This window comes from Urocampus carinirostris, chromosome 10 (assembly GCF_059441175.1).
Source record: "Urocampus carinirostris isolate Australia breed hairy pipefish chromosome 10, RoL_Ucar_1.0, whole genome shotgun sequence".
Taxonomy (NCBI): Eukaryota; Metazoa; Chordata; class Actinopteri; order Syngnathiformes; family Syngnathidae; genus Urocampus; species Urocampus carinirostris.
Window position 1 is genome coordinate 15,464,344 of NC_142358.1, and position 13,861 is coordinate 15,478,204.

The 13,861-nt window shown below is 40.5% G+C and overlaps 1 protein-coding gene across 1 annotated transcript in view; it reads right to left on the reverse strand.

Moving 5' to 3' along the window:
• The window catches only part of arhgef12a (Rho guanine nucleotide exchange factor 12a), a 51,177-nt gene that overhangs the window by 8,986 nt on the left and 28,330 nt on the right, over positions 1-13,861 (reverse strand). Inside the window, exons 6-34 of the mRNA XM_088345294.1 lie at positions 13,284-13,333; positions 13,088-13,145; positions 12,826-12,995; positions 12,592-12,711; positions 11,993-12,097; positions 11,777-11,908; positions 11,534-11,632; positions 11,337-11,447; positions 11,157-11,255; positions 11,040-11,082; positions 9,568-9,673; positions 9,347-9,484; positions 9,231-9,263; positions 8,325-8,439; positions 8,137-8,242; positions 7,866-8,069; positions 7,651-7,789; positions 6,426-6,458; positions 6,193-6,344; positions 2,796-2,942; positions 2,648-2,733; positions 1,938-2,063; positions 1,716-1,830; positions 1,258-1,358; positions 1,095-1,172; positions 711-786; positions 462-629; positions 298-385; positions 30-107 (exon numbers count right to left, since the gene is read on the reverse strand). Of these exons, the coding sequence (XP_088201420.1) occupies positions 30-107; positions 298-385; positions 462-629; positions 711-786; positions 1,095-1,172; positions 1,258-1,358; positions 1,716-1,830; positions 1,938-2,063; positions 2,648-2,733; positions 2,796-2,942; positions 6,193-6,344; positions 6,426-6,458; positions 7,651-7,789; positions 7,866-8,069; positions 8,137-8,242; positions 8,325-8,439; positions 9,231-9,263; positions 9,347-9,484; positions 9,568-9,673; positions 11,040-11,082; positions 11,157-11,255; positions 11,337-11,447; positions 11,534-11,632; positions 11,777-11,908; positions 11,993-12,097; positions 12,592-12,711; positions 12,826-12,995; positions 13,088-13,145; positions 13,284-13,333 (3,076 nt within the window). The remainder of the gene's footprint in view (positions 1-29; positions 108-297; positions 386-461; positions 630-710; positions 787-1,094; positions 1,173-1,257; positions 1,359-1,715; positions 1,831-1,937; positions 2,064-2,647; positions 2,734-2,795; positions 2,943-6,192; positions 6,345-6,425; positions 6,459-7,650; positions 7,790-7,865; positions 8,070-8,136; positions 8,243-8,324; positions 8,440-9,230; positions 9,264-9,346; positions 9,485-9,567; positions 9,674-11,039; positions 11,083-11,156; positions 11,256-11,336; positions 11,448-11,533; positions 11,633-11,776; positions 11,909-11,992; positions 12,098-12,591; positions 12,712-12,825; positions 12,996-13,087; positions 13,146-13,283; positions 13,334-13,861) is intronic.

Consider the following 13,861-nt stretch of genomic DNA (forward strand, 5'->3'; position numbering starts at 1 on the left):
CGTTGCAGTAGTTTGATGAATTGGCCTACTCTGTTTGAGGTAACGGTATGATGCTGTGGGGTTTGATTTTCATGGCTTCAGCTCTTTGTGTGATCAGGTTCTGCCACCTGGTGGGCAGAGATAAAAAAGCACTGCTGCCTTAACCAGAAAACAAACAGCATTAAGACAAAATAAAATCATACATCCTGAGTTATAACGTTGCAAAATAGAACAAATTGTACATTAGTCAGAAGATGGTACTACACAGGACAATGTACCCAATGATGCAATAGATTTGATGGTCACAAGATGTCTTACATTCTTTGATCGGAGACTGTGGACGCCATCAACTCATAGATCTGCGCGCCGTTCTCAGACATGGAGAGAACAAAGAAGGACTTGTTGTCTGAAAAAGGAGAAAAAGAAAATTGACGAGAAAAAGTCACCCCCTGAGGTGACTACGCGTATTGCCAGAGGCGGACCTGTAGCCACAGAGCGCACCAGCACTGTGCTGAGCTTGATGATGGGGCTGAAGATATGTTTGGTGTCGGCGGTTCCAGCCAAGTTCTTGCTGTGACACTTGAGGATGAGACGCTCGTCTTGTTTCTGGAGCAGGACCAGGATGTCCTCCAAAAGGAGAGTGTAGAGCTCTGGGAAGACAGACAGTGATTAGATAAATATGAATCGCGGGCTGACAAAACATGCTGTTTTTATATTTTGAGAAGACAAACCGATGGTCTTGTCCTTGTTCACTTTCCACGACAGTGGCCCTTCGTGCACCATTGTTTTCTTGGTTAGATCTAGGTTCTGATAAAGGAACAAAAATTATGATTTTAAAAAACAAAACATATCTATATCGCAAGATCCACATATGTTTTTAGTGAAAAACATCTTAGTGTTCTATTAAATGAATCAATCGGTTTTGAAGAGGAAATCTCTAAACACAAGCAGGCCTGAGGACCTCGAGCACAGGACTTAAGACACCTCTTTCTTTGAAAAAGCATACCCTGTGTAATTTGTGATCACATTCTCCAACATTATCACAAGGGACTGATTTTTGAAGCACCCAGAGAACAGCTATTAAAGGTAAAAGAGCTCTCATTCTGACATATTACCTTTAGTTCCAGGATCATTGGGTTATCTGTCTGCTTTAGGGAAGACAAGTCCAGTCTTCTTTGATAGTCTTCTAGTCTCTGCAGTAGTGACAAAAAAAGCATTTTTTGTAATAAAAACCAAACAGAGGGAGAATTGATGACTGAAACACACAAACACACACACCTGCTTGTCTTCTGATTCTTTTACGGCCTGGTTGACGTGATTGAGGATCTTTCGGCAGCAGTCGGCTGCTTGCTTCACTTTGTCCTTCTCGGCAACATCATCTGAAAAATAATATGACGTTAGCAGTAAAAAAGAAGCTCCTAGGAAGATTTACAGTTCCTCCATCCATTAAGCCTGAATGAATAAAACAGTTGGCCAATAAAACTACATAAAACACATTTTAATCATTGGTGAACATGGTTTGGGAATAAAAAGACACGTTAAATTTTGAACCACTCGTCCTTAAGCATTTAAATCATAATCTTCCCTCTGTAATTCGGTAAGCGTTGGCATGTTGCCAAACAAAGGTTACTTTAAATATTCCCAGCGCCACATACTAAATTGTATGATTAAATTTGTGAGATAATATGCTCCACAGTGACAGAATTAAGAAAGTGTAAAAGCAATGGGAGATTTACCTGTGTACTTGGAGATGTTGTCCAGCAGCAGGGGGTACTTGGTGAACCTCAGCATCTCGACGGGAATTATGTCCTTCAGTTGGAGTCGTCGGCACAATCGGTTACTTTGCGCCTCCTGCGAAGCACAAAGTCCAATTTAGCGTGCACAGTATAAATAATTGAGAGCATTCAGAGTGTAAGACCACTCTAAGTTTAAAGTAAAATATCACGTCAGCTCATTACCTGCATGAATGAAATAAAGCGCGATTCTTTCTTCTGCTTGGTCTTGATGATCTCCAGCGCAAAAGGCTGGTTACTGCAGAAAGTCCCCACGGCCTGTTTGATCTTCTCCTCCTCTCCTCCACTGAACTGTAAGCACCCAAACCAAGATGGGAAAGGGGGGGAAATAAATACACAGTGGGTCCGTTAATGTGGGTCAGGGCAGTTGTCATGGTGACTGTGTTTACCCACCACACAGTGCAGAATCGTTCAGAAAGGGGGGAAGGCTTAAGTTTGTCAGTGAAAGCTTAAATGTAGACTAGGCCCTCGGGAGAGAGCATTTAGCCTACTTATGCCCTGTAGAGGCATTTTAGACAAGCTTGCCTGCTGATATCTGGCTAAACTACATTGCATTTAGCACTCATTAGGTGATGCGGTTAAGTCAGCCAAATGTGGGGCAACATTTGACATAACCGAAGATTCGAGAAAAGAGCATCAAGCAAACATTAATTGTTAAAGCGTGAATTCCTGTATTTACTGTATAATTCAAATATTAAACAACTATAGAAAAGAAAACCAATAGTCATGTTCCGAAGAACTAAGTCTGCCACGATGACAAAATGAGAGTAGGAAAAGCAATCCCATGTTTTCTGTTGCCATCAACCTTTTCAGTATGTCAGCACTTCTATAAAGTGGCTACAATAACACAATCTAAGCTTGAAAATTGTACTCACCCAGGACAGCAAGTCATCTCCTATCTGATCAATGACTGAAGACTCATTCCGCTTCCGAACGGCTGCCATTTGCTCCAAGATGGATGCTGAATTGTAAAGCAAAACGTTAGTCAGAGAGCATGCCAGTTTATAATGCAGGTGAGCGCACCGTGTAGCTGGAGAATCTCCTCCAAGTTGGAGAAGATGTTTTTGATGTCGGCAGGTGGCAGGATGGCATCTTTTGAAAGCTTCTGGTAAAAGACGTGATCCAGAACTCTCAGCATTCGCACGTGTGCACGCTCCGTGTAGAATAGTTCTGGTACCCAAGAAAAGTTGCATTAATAGTTTCTCAGAGATAAAACGATCCTGAGGGAAGCTAAAGGATTCTTCAAACTATATTACAAGGCGCTTTGGGAGGTCTTTAGTGACTTGAAAAGCGCTATATAAATGCCGACCATTTACCTTTTAAGATAAGCCATTTTGACTATTCTTATAATATCAAATTTAATACGTAACTTTTAAGATGGTCATTCTCTGTTTTTAAGGCGTCTCAAACAGATAAAACAGCTATGTGCCAGTTTTGGTTGCATATTGTGAATTTCCCTGCGGGGATGAATAAAGTATCTATCTATCTATCTATCTATCTATCTATTTTCTAAACTGGCGAGGATAGCGAGCTCTGTTGTGGGCACAGAGCTGGACAGCCTGACAACAGTAGCTGAGAGACGGGCACTGGAAAAGCTGCAGTCAATCATGGACAATCCATCGCATCCACTACACATTATTATCTCCAGACAGAAGAGCAGTTTCAGCGACAGACTGCTGTCACTGTCTTGTACTACGGACAGACTGAAGAGATCTTTTCTTCCTCATGCCATGAGGCTCTTTAACTCTACTCGGCAGAGTAAAAGCCCACATTAAACCACACCCGCCTACATTGCATATTACCGAATTTTATTGCAATGTGTATTCTGTGTAGCACTATTTATATATTCTATATAACACGCTACAGTGGACATTTGCACGTCACATTGGGTATTTGTAAATTGTATTCTTTTTGCTTTATTATTGTACTGTTCTCAGCTCAGAGATGCTGCTGGAAATGTGAATTTCCCTGCGGGGATGAATAAAGTATCTATCTACCTTCTTTTCATGTACCATAGCATTCGGACTAGAAGCCTAGATTTTTTTTCACAAGCTTTCAACCCTGCTTTATATGCAATGATGCGGCTAATTTGTGCAATTTTGAATGGCTACCATAGGCATCCGAGCAGTAAAGGTAAAAGTGAGACCGGTGGAATATAAGTGACAAGGAAGACGCAAGTTTAATGTAACTTTGTGCTTTGTGCAAGAATATAACTAATATGAACAGATTCTCATTTTGGGGAAAGGTGTCAATCAAAAGGGGAGGGCTAACTACCATAATAGGAATGATCTTATGAGTCTATTTATAAACTGAAATACTGTGGCTAAAGGAACGAAATACAAGAAGCAACGTCCAACAGAGCAGAAATGTTTGAGACTGAATCCTATTTATCTTTCGGCATTATTGTGTATTTTGGAGTAAATATTTTACACGGTTGGATTCTATTGACTGTCCTTGATGTAACAAAACCATTTTCGTTGAAATTCTTAGAAGTTAAAGACGGCCAGGGGATGTAATGGTGAGTTACTTCGGCTTTATAATTCTTGGGTATCTTGTTTTGGACTGATCATGTTTTTCTGATGAGTATATTTGATAAGGATTAAATCAATGTCTTGAATCAAATGAGTTTAGGCTTTCAAATGATACGTGGCATGACGTATATCAGTGACTGGTAGCATCGTACAGAGATGTATTTGTTTATGAAAAGCCTGGCGGCCCACCCGGGGGCCGTTGGAACGTTTAGGTATAGTATTTTATTAAAACTTTCGGTGTACCCTCTTTCTATGTACCGTATTCTCGCACTAAAAGGCGCACCTAAAAGCCTTTATTTTTTTCAAAAACTGACCATGCGCCTTATAATACAGTGCGCCTTATATATGGATCAATATTAAGTTGCAAGGTCTCGCAACAAAGGCAAGCAGCCGCTGACTAGATTTTTCCTCGTAGGCGATATGGTCCGCGGTGTATACATATGCCGGCGTTTTATTTCCCAGCCAATGTGTCAATCATCATTTGAATCGATCACTATTTGCTAAAGTTATTCGGCGGTAAAGGGGGCGGATCATTTTTATCAATTACAGGCTCGCATAGGCTAAAGGAGCAAAACAAAGCCTGCAATTGGCCGAAAAAGATGAATGTGAATAGCAAGTTTGGTTGTCTACGGCATAGAGGAAACACGTTTTACCATTCTGTGTTTGTAAATATTTTACTCTCCTGGATTTACTACACTCACAGATATAAGAGGACCATGGTTGCACATTATTATTGAACGCAACGACTTCGGTGAGCTACTTCGGCTATATATTTTCCCAGTATCTTGTTTCAGAGTGATCTAAATGTTTCTTTTTTTAAATTAAACTCAATTCCAAGTGTTTATTGTCATATGCACAGTAAAGTTGTGAGCGAAAAAGAAAATAGAAACTAAGGAATGGTTGGCATTTCTTGAATCCCAAGACTTTAACCTTCCGAATGATATTTGGAACGATGCATTTGAGTGACATCGTACGGACACCGCATCTGCACGTGTCTACGACGCGTATTTGCTTCTTTGCAAGCTTTCGGAATGTTAAGGGGGTAATAAGTTTGACTAAACTATCTGACTGTTTTGTCGACGTTCCCATTGTAGCGCCTTATAATCCGGTGCGCCTTGTGTATGGAAGATATAGGACCAAAAACTATTTTTTGGGGGTGCGCCCTATAACCCGGTGCGCCCTATAGTGCGGAAAATACGGTAAGTATCTCGTGTTTTATCGTGGGCGCATGTGGCTTATAGTCATGTGCGGCTTGGGTACGTACAAAATGTTTTTTGCTTTAGAAATGTACTGGGTGCGGCTTATAATGAGGTGCATCTTTTAGTCCGAATTTTGCTGTATTAGGGGCAGGGCGCATAAAATAAAACTACAATATATCGCTGTTCACATTTGCAAAAATTGGATGCAACAAGAATCACACGCAGAGTGACGGCGAGATTGGCCAGAACCCGATCCAATTTAATAGGCAACCGGGGATACAGATGGTTAATGTTATTACAGGGCTGGGCCGCAAAAAAATTGTCAGACATTAACACACACATTTTGTCACTTACAAAGCTTAGTTTGAGCTAATATAAAACTTCAACAAAATGTTACACCGGTTTTTAATCACTTTCTGCTGGCTAATTTCTCTAGCACTTGTATCTGGTACCATGAAAAAAAATAGTTAGGTAAAACCTATTTTATTTTCCTACGTCAACTATAGTCCATCCTTATTGTCCCAAAAATACTGTAGATGAATTTTCACAATGTTTGGATTTATGTGAAAAACAAGAAGGTCTAAACATAATATGTCACTTTAAAATACTGGGAAAAGATAATCTATTTCCAATAATTTATTAAATCTCACCAAAAGTCAGTATTATCTTTGTTTTTGTTAATTATCTTACCATTGATAACTTCCTGTCTCTTGATTTCGAGAGGTAGGAGACCTGCCAGAACCTCCCGACCCACCAGCTGCTGCCAGTTGAGGGGGTCGTGTTCCGAGTCTGTTCCTTGGTCGTCCTCGCTTTGGACGTCTGTAGGACCCAAACCCTCCAATCTTGCAGAGATAAAGAATATTGGACTATTTAACAAAGCACTTCTGGGTGTAACCAGATAACACCAGGACTTATCAGCCCACCTCCTCATGGCCTTTGGTGTTCCGTCATGGGTTCTGGAAAAATACGAGAGAAATAAGTGATTAAGCAGAAGCAAACTAGTAGTTTGTGTTTACTATTGTATTAATTGAAAGTGTACTAACATCCTTGTGGGGGGTATCATAACACATTATTAAAAAATAATTACGCCATTGGGTAGTAACATGGGCGTTACATCAACATTTTGTATTAGCCATGATTACATCTTATTTTGGAAAAAGCATAATGGCAATGCCAGGCTTGGTGTTAGCGGGTATTCTACTTGAGCAATGATGTTAGGGCCGTGGTTTGGTAAAAAAAAAAGTAACAGGGAGCCACTAGGGAGTATGACAGCCGCTTGTACACGAGAGCAGATGTTTAGTGATTTTGTTGGCAAATATTGTGGGTGCTTTGACACAAAACCTAACTAAAGACACTCCAAGAGGCCTAAAGTACTACTGTGTAAATTGTCATGAAATTCAGTCCAGCCATTTTGGAGTGTATAAGCCACATACAAACATACACGCATGCAAATCTCGATTTAAATAATAGTCTAGACCAGGGGTGTCAAAGTCATTTGAACTCGGGGGCCACACGACAGAACAAACATTCTGTCGGGGGCCGGACTAGTAGATTAAAGAGAAAGAAAAAGAGGGATAAAAATAAGAGAAAGAGGGAGGGAAAAGGAGAGAGACACAGAGAGTGAAAAAGACAGAGACAATGGGAGAAAAGGGGTGGAAAAGAGAGAGAGAGAGAGAGAAAGAGAAAGGGAGAGAGAGATAAATAAATCCAAGTACAGTGTCTTTGTTGGAGGCACCTGGCTTTGGCAACATCAAGTTGACCTATTTCAACCTGCAGCTTGTTTTTCTCTTGCGCTTCTCTGAGTGTCGTCTCGCGGGCCGGATTCAAACCCTTAGCGGGCCTGATCTGGCCCGCGGGCCGCCTCTTTGACACCTGTGGTCTAGACGGACATAGATAGGTATTGTGGGGCAAGGCAGTTAGTTCTGTATTTTTTTCTTTCCTTGTTTCTTTTTGATCATATTCTACTATTTTGAGATGGGATATTACAGTTTTTGCCTGAATCAGAAATAATAAAACAATCCTCGCGATATTTTAGTTGATTTATACATTTTTTTTTATTAATTGCATTACAGAAAATATAGACCTTCATCACAATATTCTATTTCTCTGAGACAAAGCTAAATTATGCTTGCATGAATTATTAGGCACCTGTCAGTTTCTCTGTCATCTTCTTGAAGTTGGTCCAGGCTGTAAAGGTCAAAGTGCGATGCAGGGTAAGAAAATCCATCAAGTGTATCAGACTGAAGACCGTCGCTCAGCCTGGTGGTGCCTGAAGTTGGAGTCCCGCCTAAAAGTAGAGAAAGATGTTATGAACAACGTCCCGTTTGCTTCCTCTACTCAAATTCACTAATTTACTTTCTGACCTGAGTCTGTGTCTCGGCCAGGGTCAGAGCTAAATGTTGAGTTGTTTGGTGATGACGTGGTGACGGATGCGGGGTGTGTGAGTTCAGAGCCCTCGCTGGATTGGCTGCTCCTCAATCGTCCCCCGTCTGGTTGCTCGGTGGCCCCAAGACTAGGTTGAGACAATTGCTTCTGAGGTTTGGGCCGACCGTCAAGGGCTTTCCCCACTTTGCACAAAAGAAAGGGCAGTCAGAATGTCAAAAGGCTTCTGAAGTGAGCTTGTGAATAGCAAACCTGATGCTGCTTCAATGCGGCTTGGCCGACGCTGAGGTCCAAGGATGCTGGGAAACCTGGGCTTTTTCACCTTCTCTTCACCGTCCTTTTCTGTCTTGATGCTTTTCTAATAAGGTAAAAATCAGATCATCAAATCATAGTTGAGATGTTGCAATTAGAGGTAAAATAAAATTGAAGAGAAATAATACCTTAATTTTAGGAAGGAAATTGATCCGGACCCGTTTTGACTCCAGACTGCGAGGTTCCTTGACCCTCACACCAAGGTGCTTCATGTATGTATAAATGACATACTGCATTGTAGTGCTGAAGAGGAGGAACAGGTGAAACTGGGAGCTCGTGACATACAAGCTTGTAGAGTATAGAATTTGTTCTTAAACAATATTATGTTGCAAAATATCGATGAGGGTTGCTTTGGGTTATTTTGAAATGAAAATATCTGATCAAATTAAGTGGTGTAATGGAAGAACAAAACCACGAATACATGAACTACATTACTCAACACTAGAGGTAAGATCCGGCTTAAGAAAATCCAGCCCAACCTGACCCGGCCCGCGATGAACCCAAACGTTGATTTGAGGCTGGGCCCTCAGTAAACCCAAAGCTGCACTTTAGCACCGTGCATACTCTGGTGCCGTAATACAGCGCCGAGGTGCAGCTTCGGGTTTATTCTGGGCTTGGTCCCTTAAATCAAGAGTGCCCCGAACAGCGCCAAAATGTACACTACGGCCCTGAAGCACGCACCTAGGTGCAGAAGTACTCATGGCACTGAGGTGCAGCGCCAAAGTGTGTTACTCAAGTAAAAGTACAGTTACTTAAGAATAATATCACTCAAGTAGAAGTAAAAATAGGCCATCCAAATAATTACTTGAGTAAAAGTGCATGCTGTGCAGATCCTCTGCAGGGAAAAAAAAACGTTGAGAGAGAAGCGACTTTATGATTGACATTTTGTGCCCGAACCAGGCCTAAAATTCGGACCGGGTTTGGTTCCGGGCCCAAAATCTTACCTCTACTTCACACAGATGGATAGCTTCAAAAGTAATCCTTTTAAATTATTCATACAGTCCTTATAAGTGCAACCATTTAAATCATCTTACCACTTCTCCTCTTCTGTCGTTTGAGCAGTAACCCTGCAAACAGTATTTTGTGAGTGCCTCATTGATTTGACAATATTGAGTGTAGTCAGGTTGCTGTGATTATTTGCTTCACTTACAGGATGTCCTCAATCTTGGTAATGATGTTTTCAGCATAAGAGCGTTCTCGCTCAAGAGTCCCACGATCTCTCACGCGTTCTTGATCGAGCCTGCCCAGCTCAACTTCAGCAACAGTTAGACCCATACTTCGCTTTTGTCTATGTGAACAAACATGCCGTGTTTTGCAACACAGTAAGATGTATGAAACCTGTAAAAAATACACTATCTGAACCAAGTCTACCTGAAATCCTCAAGGTTCTTTTGGATCTCAGGGAGCAAAGAATCCTGGAGTGTTTGAACATGTTGTCTATTGATTTCCTCTGGGATCAATTCTGTCCGCCGGCGATCTGCAAAAACATGCTTTTGTATAAAACCAGCCTAATCAAATAATGCTTAAAAAAACCATACCTAAAGTTTGAAAAAAAAAAATGTTTAGAACTGGACCCATGTTGTATTAACCTTACCGTTTCTGTAAAATTTGCCTAAAATCCCAATCCAAGACGTACTCAAAGTGAACTGAATGCTGTTCTTGAACCGTTTGGAGGATATGGACGATTTTGGTCCCTTTTAAAAGGTAACACTGTGAAGTTTTGTCCAGCACTCAAATAATCCCTGCAAATTCTACTAACATTGAGTAATCTGAGTTGGAAAACACAGAAATGGAAGGTTTTTTTTATTCCCGCCCGAATTGTTTTCTTTCTTTTTGCAATCAAATGCCTGCAAAAGAGTGTAGCATGGGCATTTTAGCTGGAAAACAGTTGAGACAATAGACGTACCCAAAGTGAAGTGAATGCTGTTCTTGAACCGTTTGGAGGATATGGACGATTTTGGTCCCTTTTAAAAGGTAACACTGTGAAGTTTTGTCCAGAACTCAAATAATCCCTGCAAATTCTACTTACATTGAGTAATCTGAGTTGGAAAACACAGAAATGGAAGGTTTTTTTATTCCCGCCCGAATTGTTTTCTTTCTTTTTGCAATCAAATGCCTGCAAAAGAGTGTAGCGTAAAAATGGTGCGTAAAAATGAACCGCGATTGGCTTTAAGCATGTTTCCCTTCGGCCCTGATTTGAATACAAACCGTAAATGTGTACATATTTACATTGAGAATTCATTGGCTAACCATTGTGTCAATCCACATTTGAGTCGGTCACTATTGGCTCCGGAGCTGAATTGGTCAAGACCGTATTTTCAATTCGGGCACTCTAACGTTACAACAGGCTATGGACCTTGAAAGAAAGCAATTGGCCAAAAATGGTGTCAATCAAAATATCATCGAACAATGGATATGCCGGAAGTTATCTGATGAGTCCGTTTTTTTTTTTCAAAAGGTACATTAAAAAGCCAAACCGACGGATACAACAAACCGCGCCTTAAATTGCAGAAATGCTTTTAGATTGTTTTGATCTGTTGGCATTACTGTGTGTTTTGGAGTAAATATTTTACATAGTTGGATTTACTGGTCTTTCGTGAATGTAACCACATCATATTTGCATGTTCTCTCATCATGAGCTGACTCCTAGGAAAGGTGATGTTTCTCTGATGAGTATATTTTCAAATGGTAGATGGCAGATCACAAATCCCAAGAGTTTGAGCTTCCCAATGATATGTGGCATGACATATTTCAGTGACTTGTGACATTGTGAAGACACGACTTTACTACCGGGATAAGGGGATAAAGTATACTGTAACTCAAGAAAGTGTAGACAGACTTACCAAGATCTTGAGAAATTGATTCAGGAACTGTGACTTTTAAGTGCTGAAAGAAAACAAATGACTGTTCAATATCGGATATCTTTTCTTAAGCCTATGAAGAATATGGTCATCACTCACTGCTCCCCGATCAATGAAGAACGTATGGAGGTCCATGAACACCCGTCTTGTCTCTTTGGAGTTAGTTTGCTTGTATAGGTCAGCATAGAGGTAGCACAGCTGTGCACGAGAGATGATAAATACATTTTTTTTTAAAACAAGAAGATTTAACTGAATCAAAACATTTTATAGGGGTCGTACCACTGGAGCAGGATCAAATTGGGATATGACATGATGCATGAAGGCTGCAAGGTGGGCGGGCCGAGATTTGAGCTGCTCAATGCTGGTAAAGCGGTTACACTGGCCATTTGTCTAAAAAGAAAGTAATACAAACAGACATGATACTCTCTGGCGGTATTAATGAATCGTAGAGATATGAATTTAAAACAGTCATTTACCTGCTCTTGGTCAGAATCAAAATAATCATCCTCAGCTCCAATTATATGCGTGACAAGCCGAGAGGAGGGACTGTTGATGTTAGTGGGAGACAGAGAGTCCTAGTGGGCAACAAAGTTTGATATTGTTGAATAAAAGATTTGTTTTAAGAAGGATGGCATTCTACTATAGTCCAAAAATGTCCTAAAATTACACTGAAGCACGGATATGTGAAAACTATATGAATAATTGTTACATATATGTACCAGCTCATTGGCATCCTCTGTTTCTGGGGAGTGGCAGGAGTTGTAGCTATTTCGGGGTGTTTTCTTTGGACTCGGACAGGTTAATTCCCTCTGATAAAAACTCTCTGGAGAGACGAGTCCAAACCCAGGTATCTGTAAATAGGGACAGACATTAAGTTATATTCACAGACAAACCAAACACTAAACATACAAATTAATTATATTGTATAAACTTACAGACGTGCCACTCCATGTCAAGTCAGCACTTTGATCTCCTGCTGCCAGAGTGTGCTCAGTCTCAAACATGGTACCATCATCTGCATCTCCACCTTGAACAGCCTCCTATGCATCCACAGGGACATTTGTTAGCAATCAAATACATTATAAATTCAATAGATTTGGACTGTGCAGACAGGTATATTTTAACTTTTTTTTTTTAAACAGGTTGTTTTTTCAACATTTAAAAATGCATTTAAAGTAGTGAATATGTATATTTAGAAATTGCATCTTAATTCAAACATACCCCTCTTAAATCATGAAAAACAACACCAGAAAAACATAGACTAGCACAGAATGATATATTTTTACAATTGTATGGCAACTAGTGAGAAAACTAAGCATCCCCTTAAGGATGCATGAGGCAGTACATACGATTAAAGCATTACAGGCACAATAGAGTGGCTTTCCACAGGAGCCTAATGCTCAAATGAGATTAGGATTAATGTTCGTCTGGGTTCTCATTGCACTGCACAAAATAACACAAAGATCTTGAGGATGATATTGGTATGTTGGGTCTTTTATAACCCAATTGTGTTTGCAGGTGCGATCTGTCCTACCTGTGTTGCGCCCGTGGCCTTAAAGAGCTGACCCTGCAGCTGTGGAATGTGTTTCTTAGCTTCCTGGTTGTCTTTCAGTAGTTTGGGGGAGGGGTTTCTGCCATAGTCCTCCTTCATTGCCTGTGCAAGTGATGCTCAGTTCAGTCGTCACATTGTAAGCAATTTACACTTGGAGAGATAAATATTTTTTTAACCTGCACATAAAATATTTCAAGTAATTTGAGTGTTTTTTACCCATTGATGCGTAGAGGAGAGCCTGTCATAAGGACTGTATGGGCGTTCTGATGCAGGCGAGTTTGGGGAGGAAATAGCAACACCCAACATTTCAGACTCTGCTTCGGAAAGGGGGATCTGGGCAAGCCCCGGAGGGCGACCCAGAACTGTGAGGGCCACATAGGAGCCCGCTGTAATAAGAAGAATTTCAAGCAGGACCCAATTAATAGGATAACAATCTTAAATACTTTCAGCTAGTTATAGTAGTTAAAAAATAACCTACATTTGATAAGCTTGACCACTTCTATGTGGTTTGAATGTGTAACGAGGGTTCCGTTAACCTGGAACACATCAGAAGCACAAAATTCAAACATTGACTGACCAGAAGGTGGCAACCTACAACCTGTTTAGACCTTTGACAGGAAGAGATTTGATTAGGCAGTCAAAGGGGCGGAGGGGTTTGTATTAGATAAACACACCTTGATGATCCTGTCTCCTGTCTGAACGCCTGCCCGCATTGCAGCTCCATCTGACAAAAACACAACAACAAGAGTATAACAATAAAGAATAAAACAATAACAAATTGGTTTGGGTGCCTCAGAAGATGAAGCCCCTAACAGATCAAAGCAGCCATTTGAGTATCAAAATGCTGGTTTCATTTCACAAAAGATCTGCTTCACGGCTCTACTCAAAAAAAGATTATGTTACTGTTTGAGACAGGTTTATTGTAGTTCCTGTCAAATCTTAGTTACTGACTTGCTTGACGGAACAAAATTGTTCCAATGAAAAAAGAATTTGGTGTCCGTGCAGTCAATAAAAAAAAATGCAAGGAAATGGTTGCAGTCATCTCCATTTTCAAACAGAGCATTTAAGTATTATATTCAAGCAGAACATTCATGCACTTAAGAACACAGAATATGGAAATAAGTTGGGAGAAGGCTTTTCATCAGTTGCATGATGGTATTTTAAATTTGGACGTAAGGAAAGGTTTATTCTATCACCCGGTCTGCTCATCGCTGCAACAGCTAGGTAATGTTGGTACACATTAACCATTTGG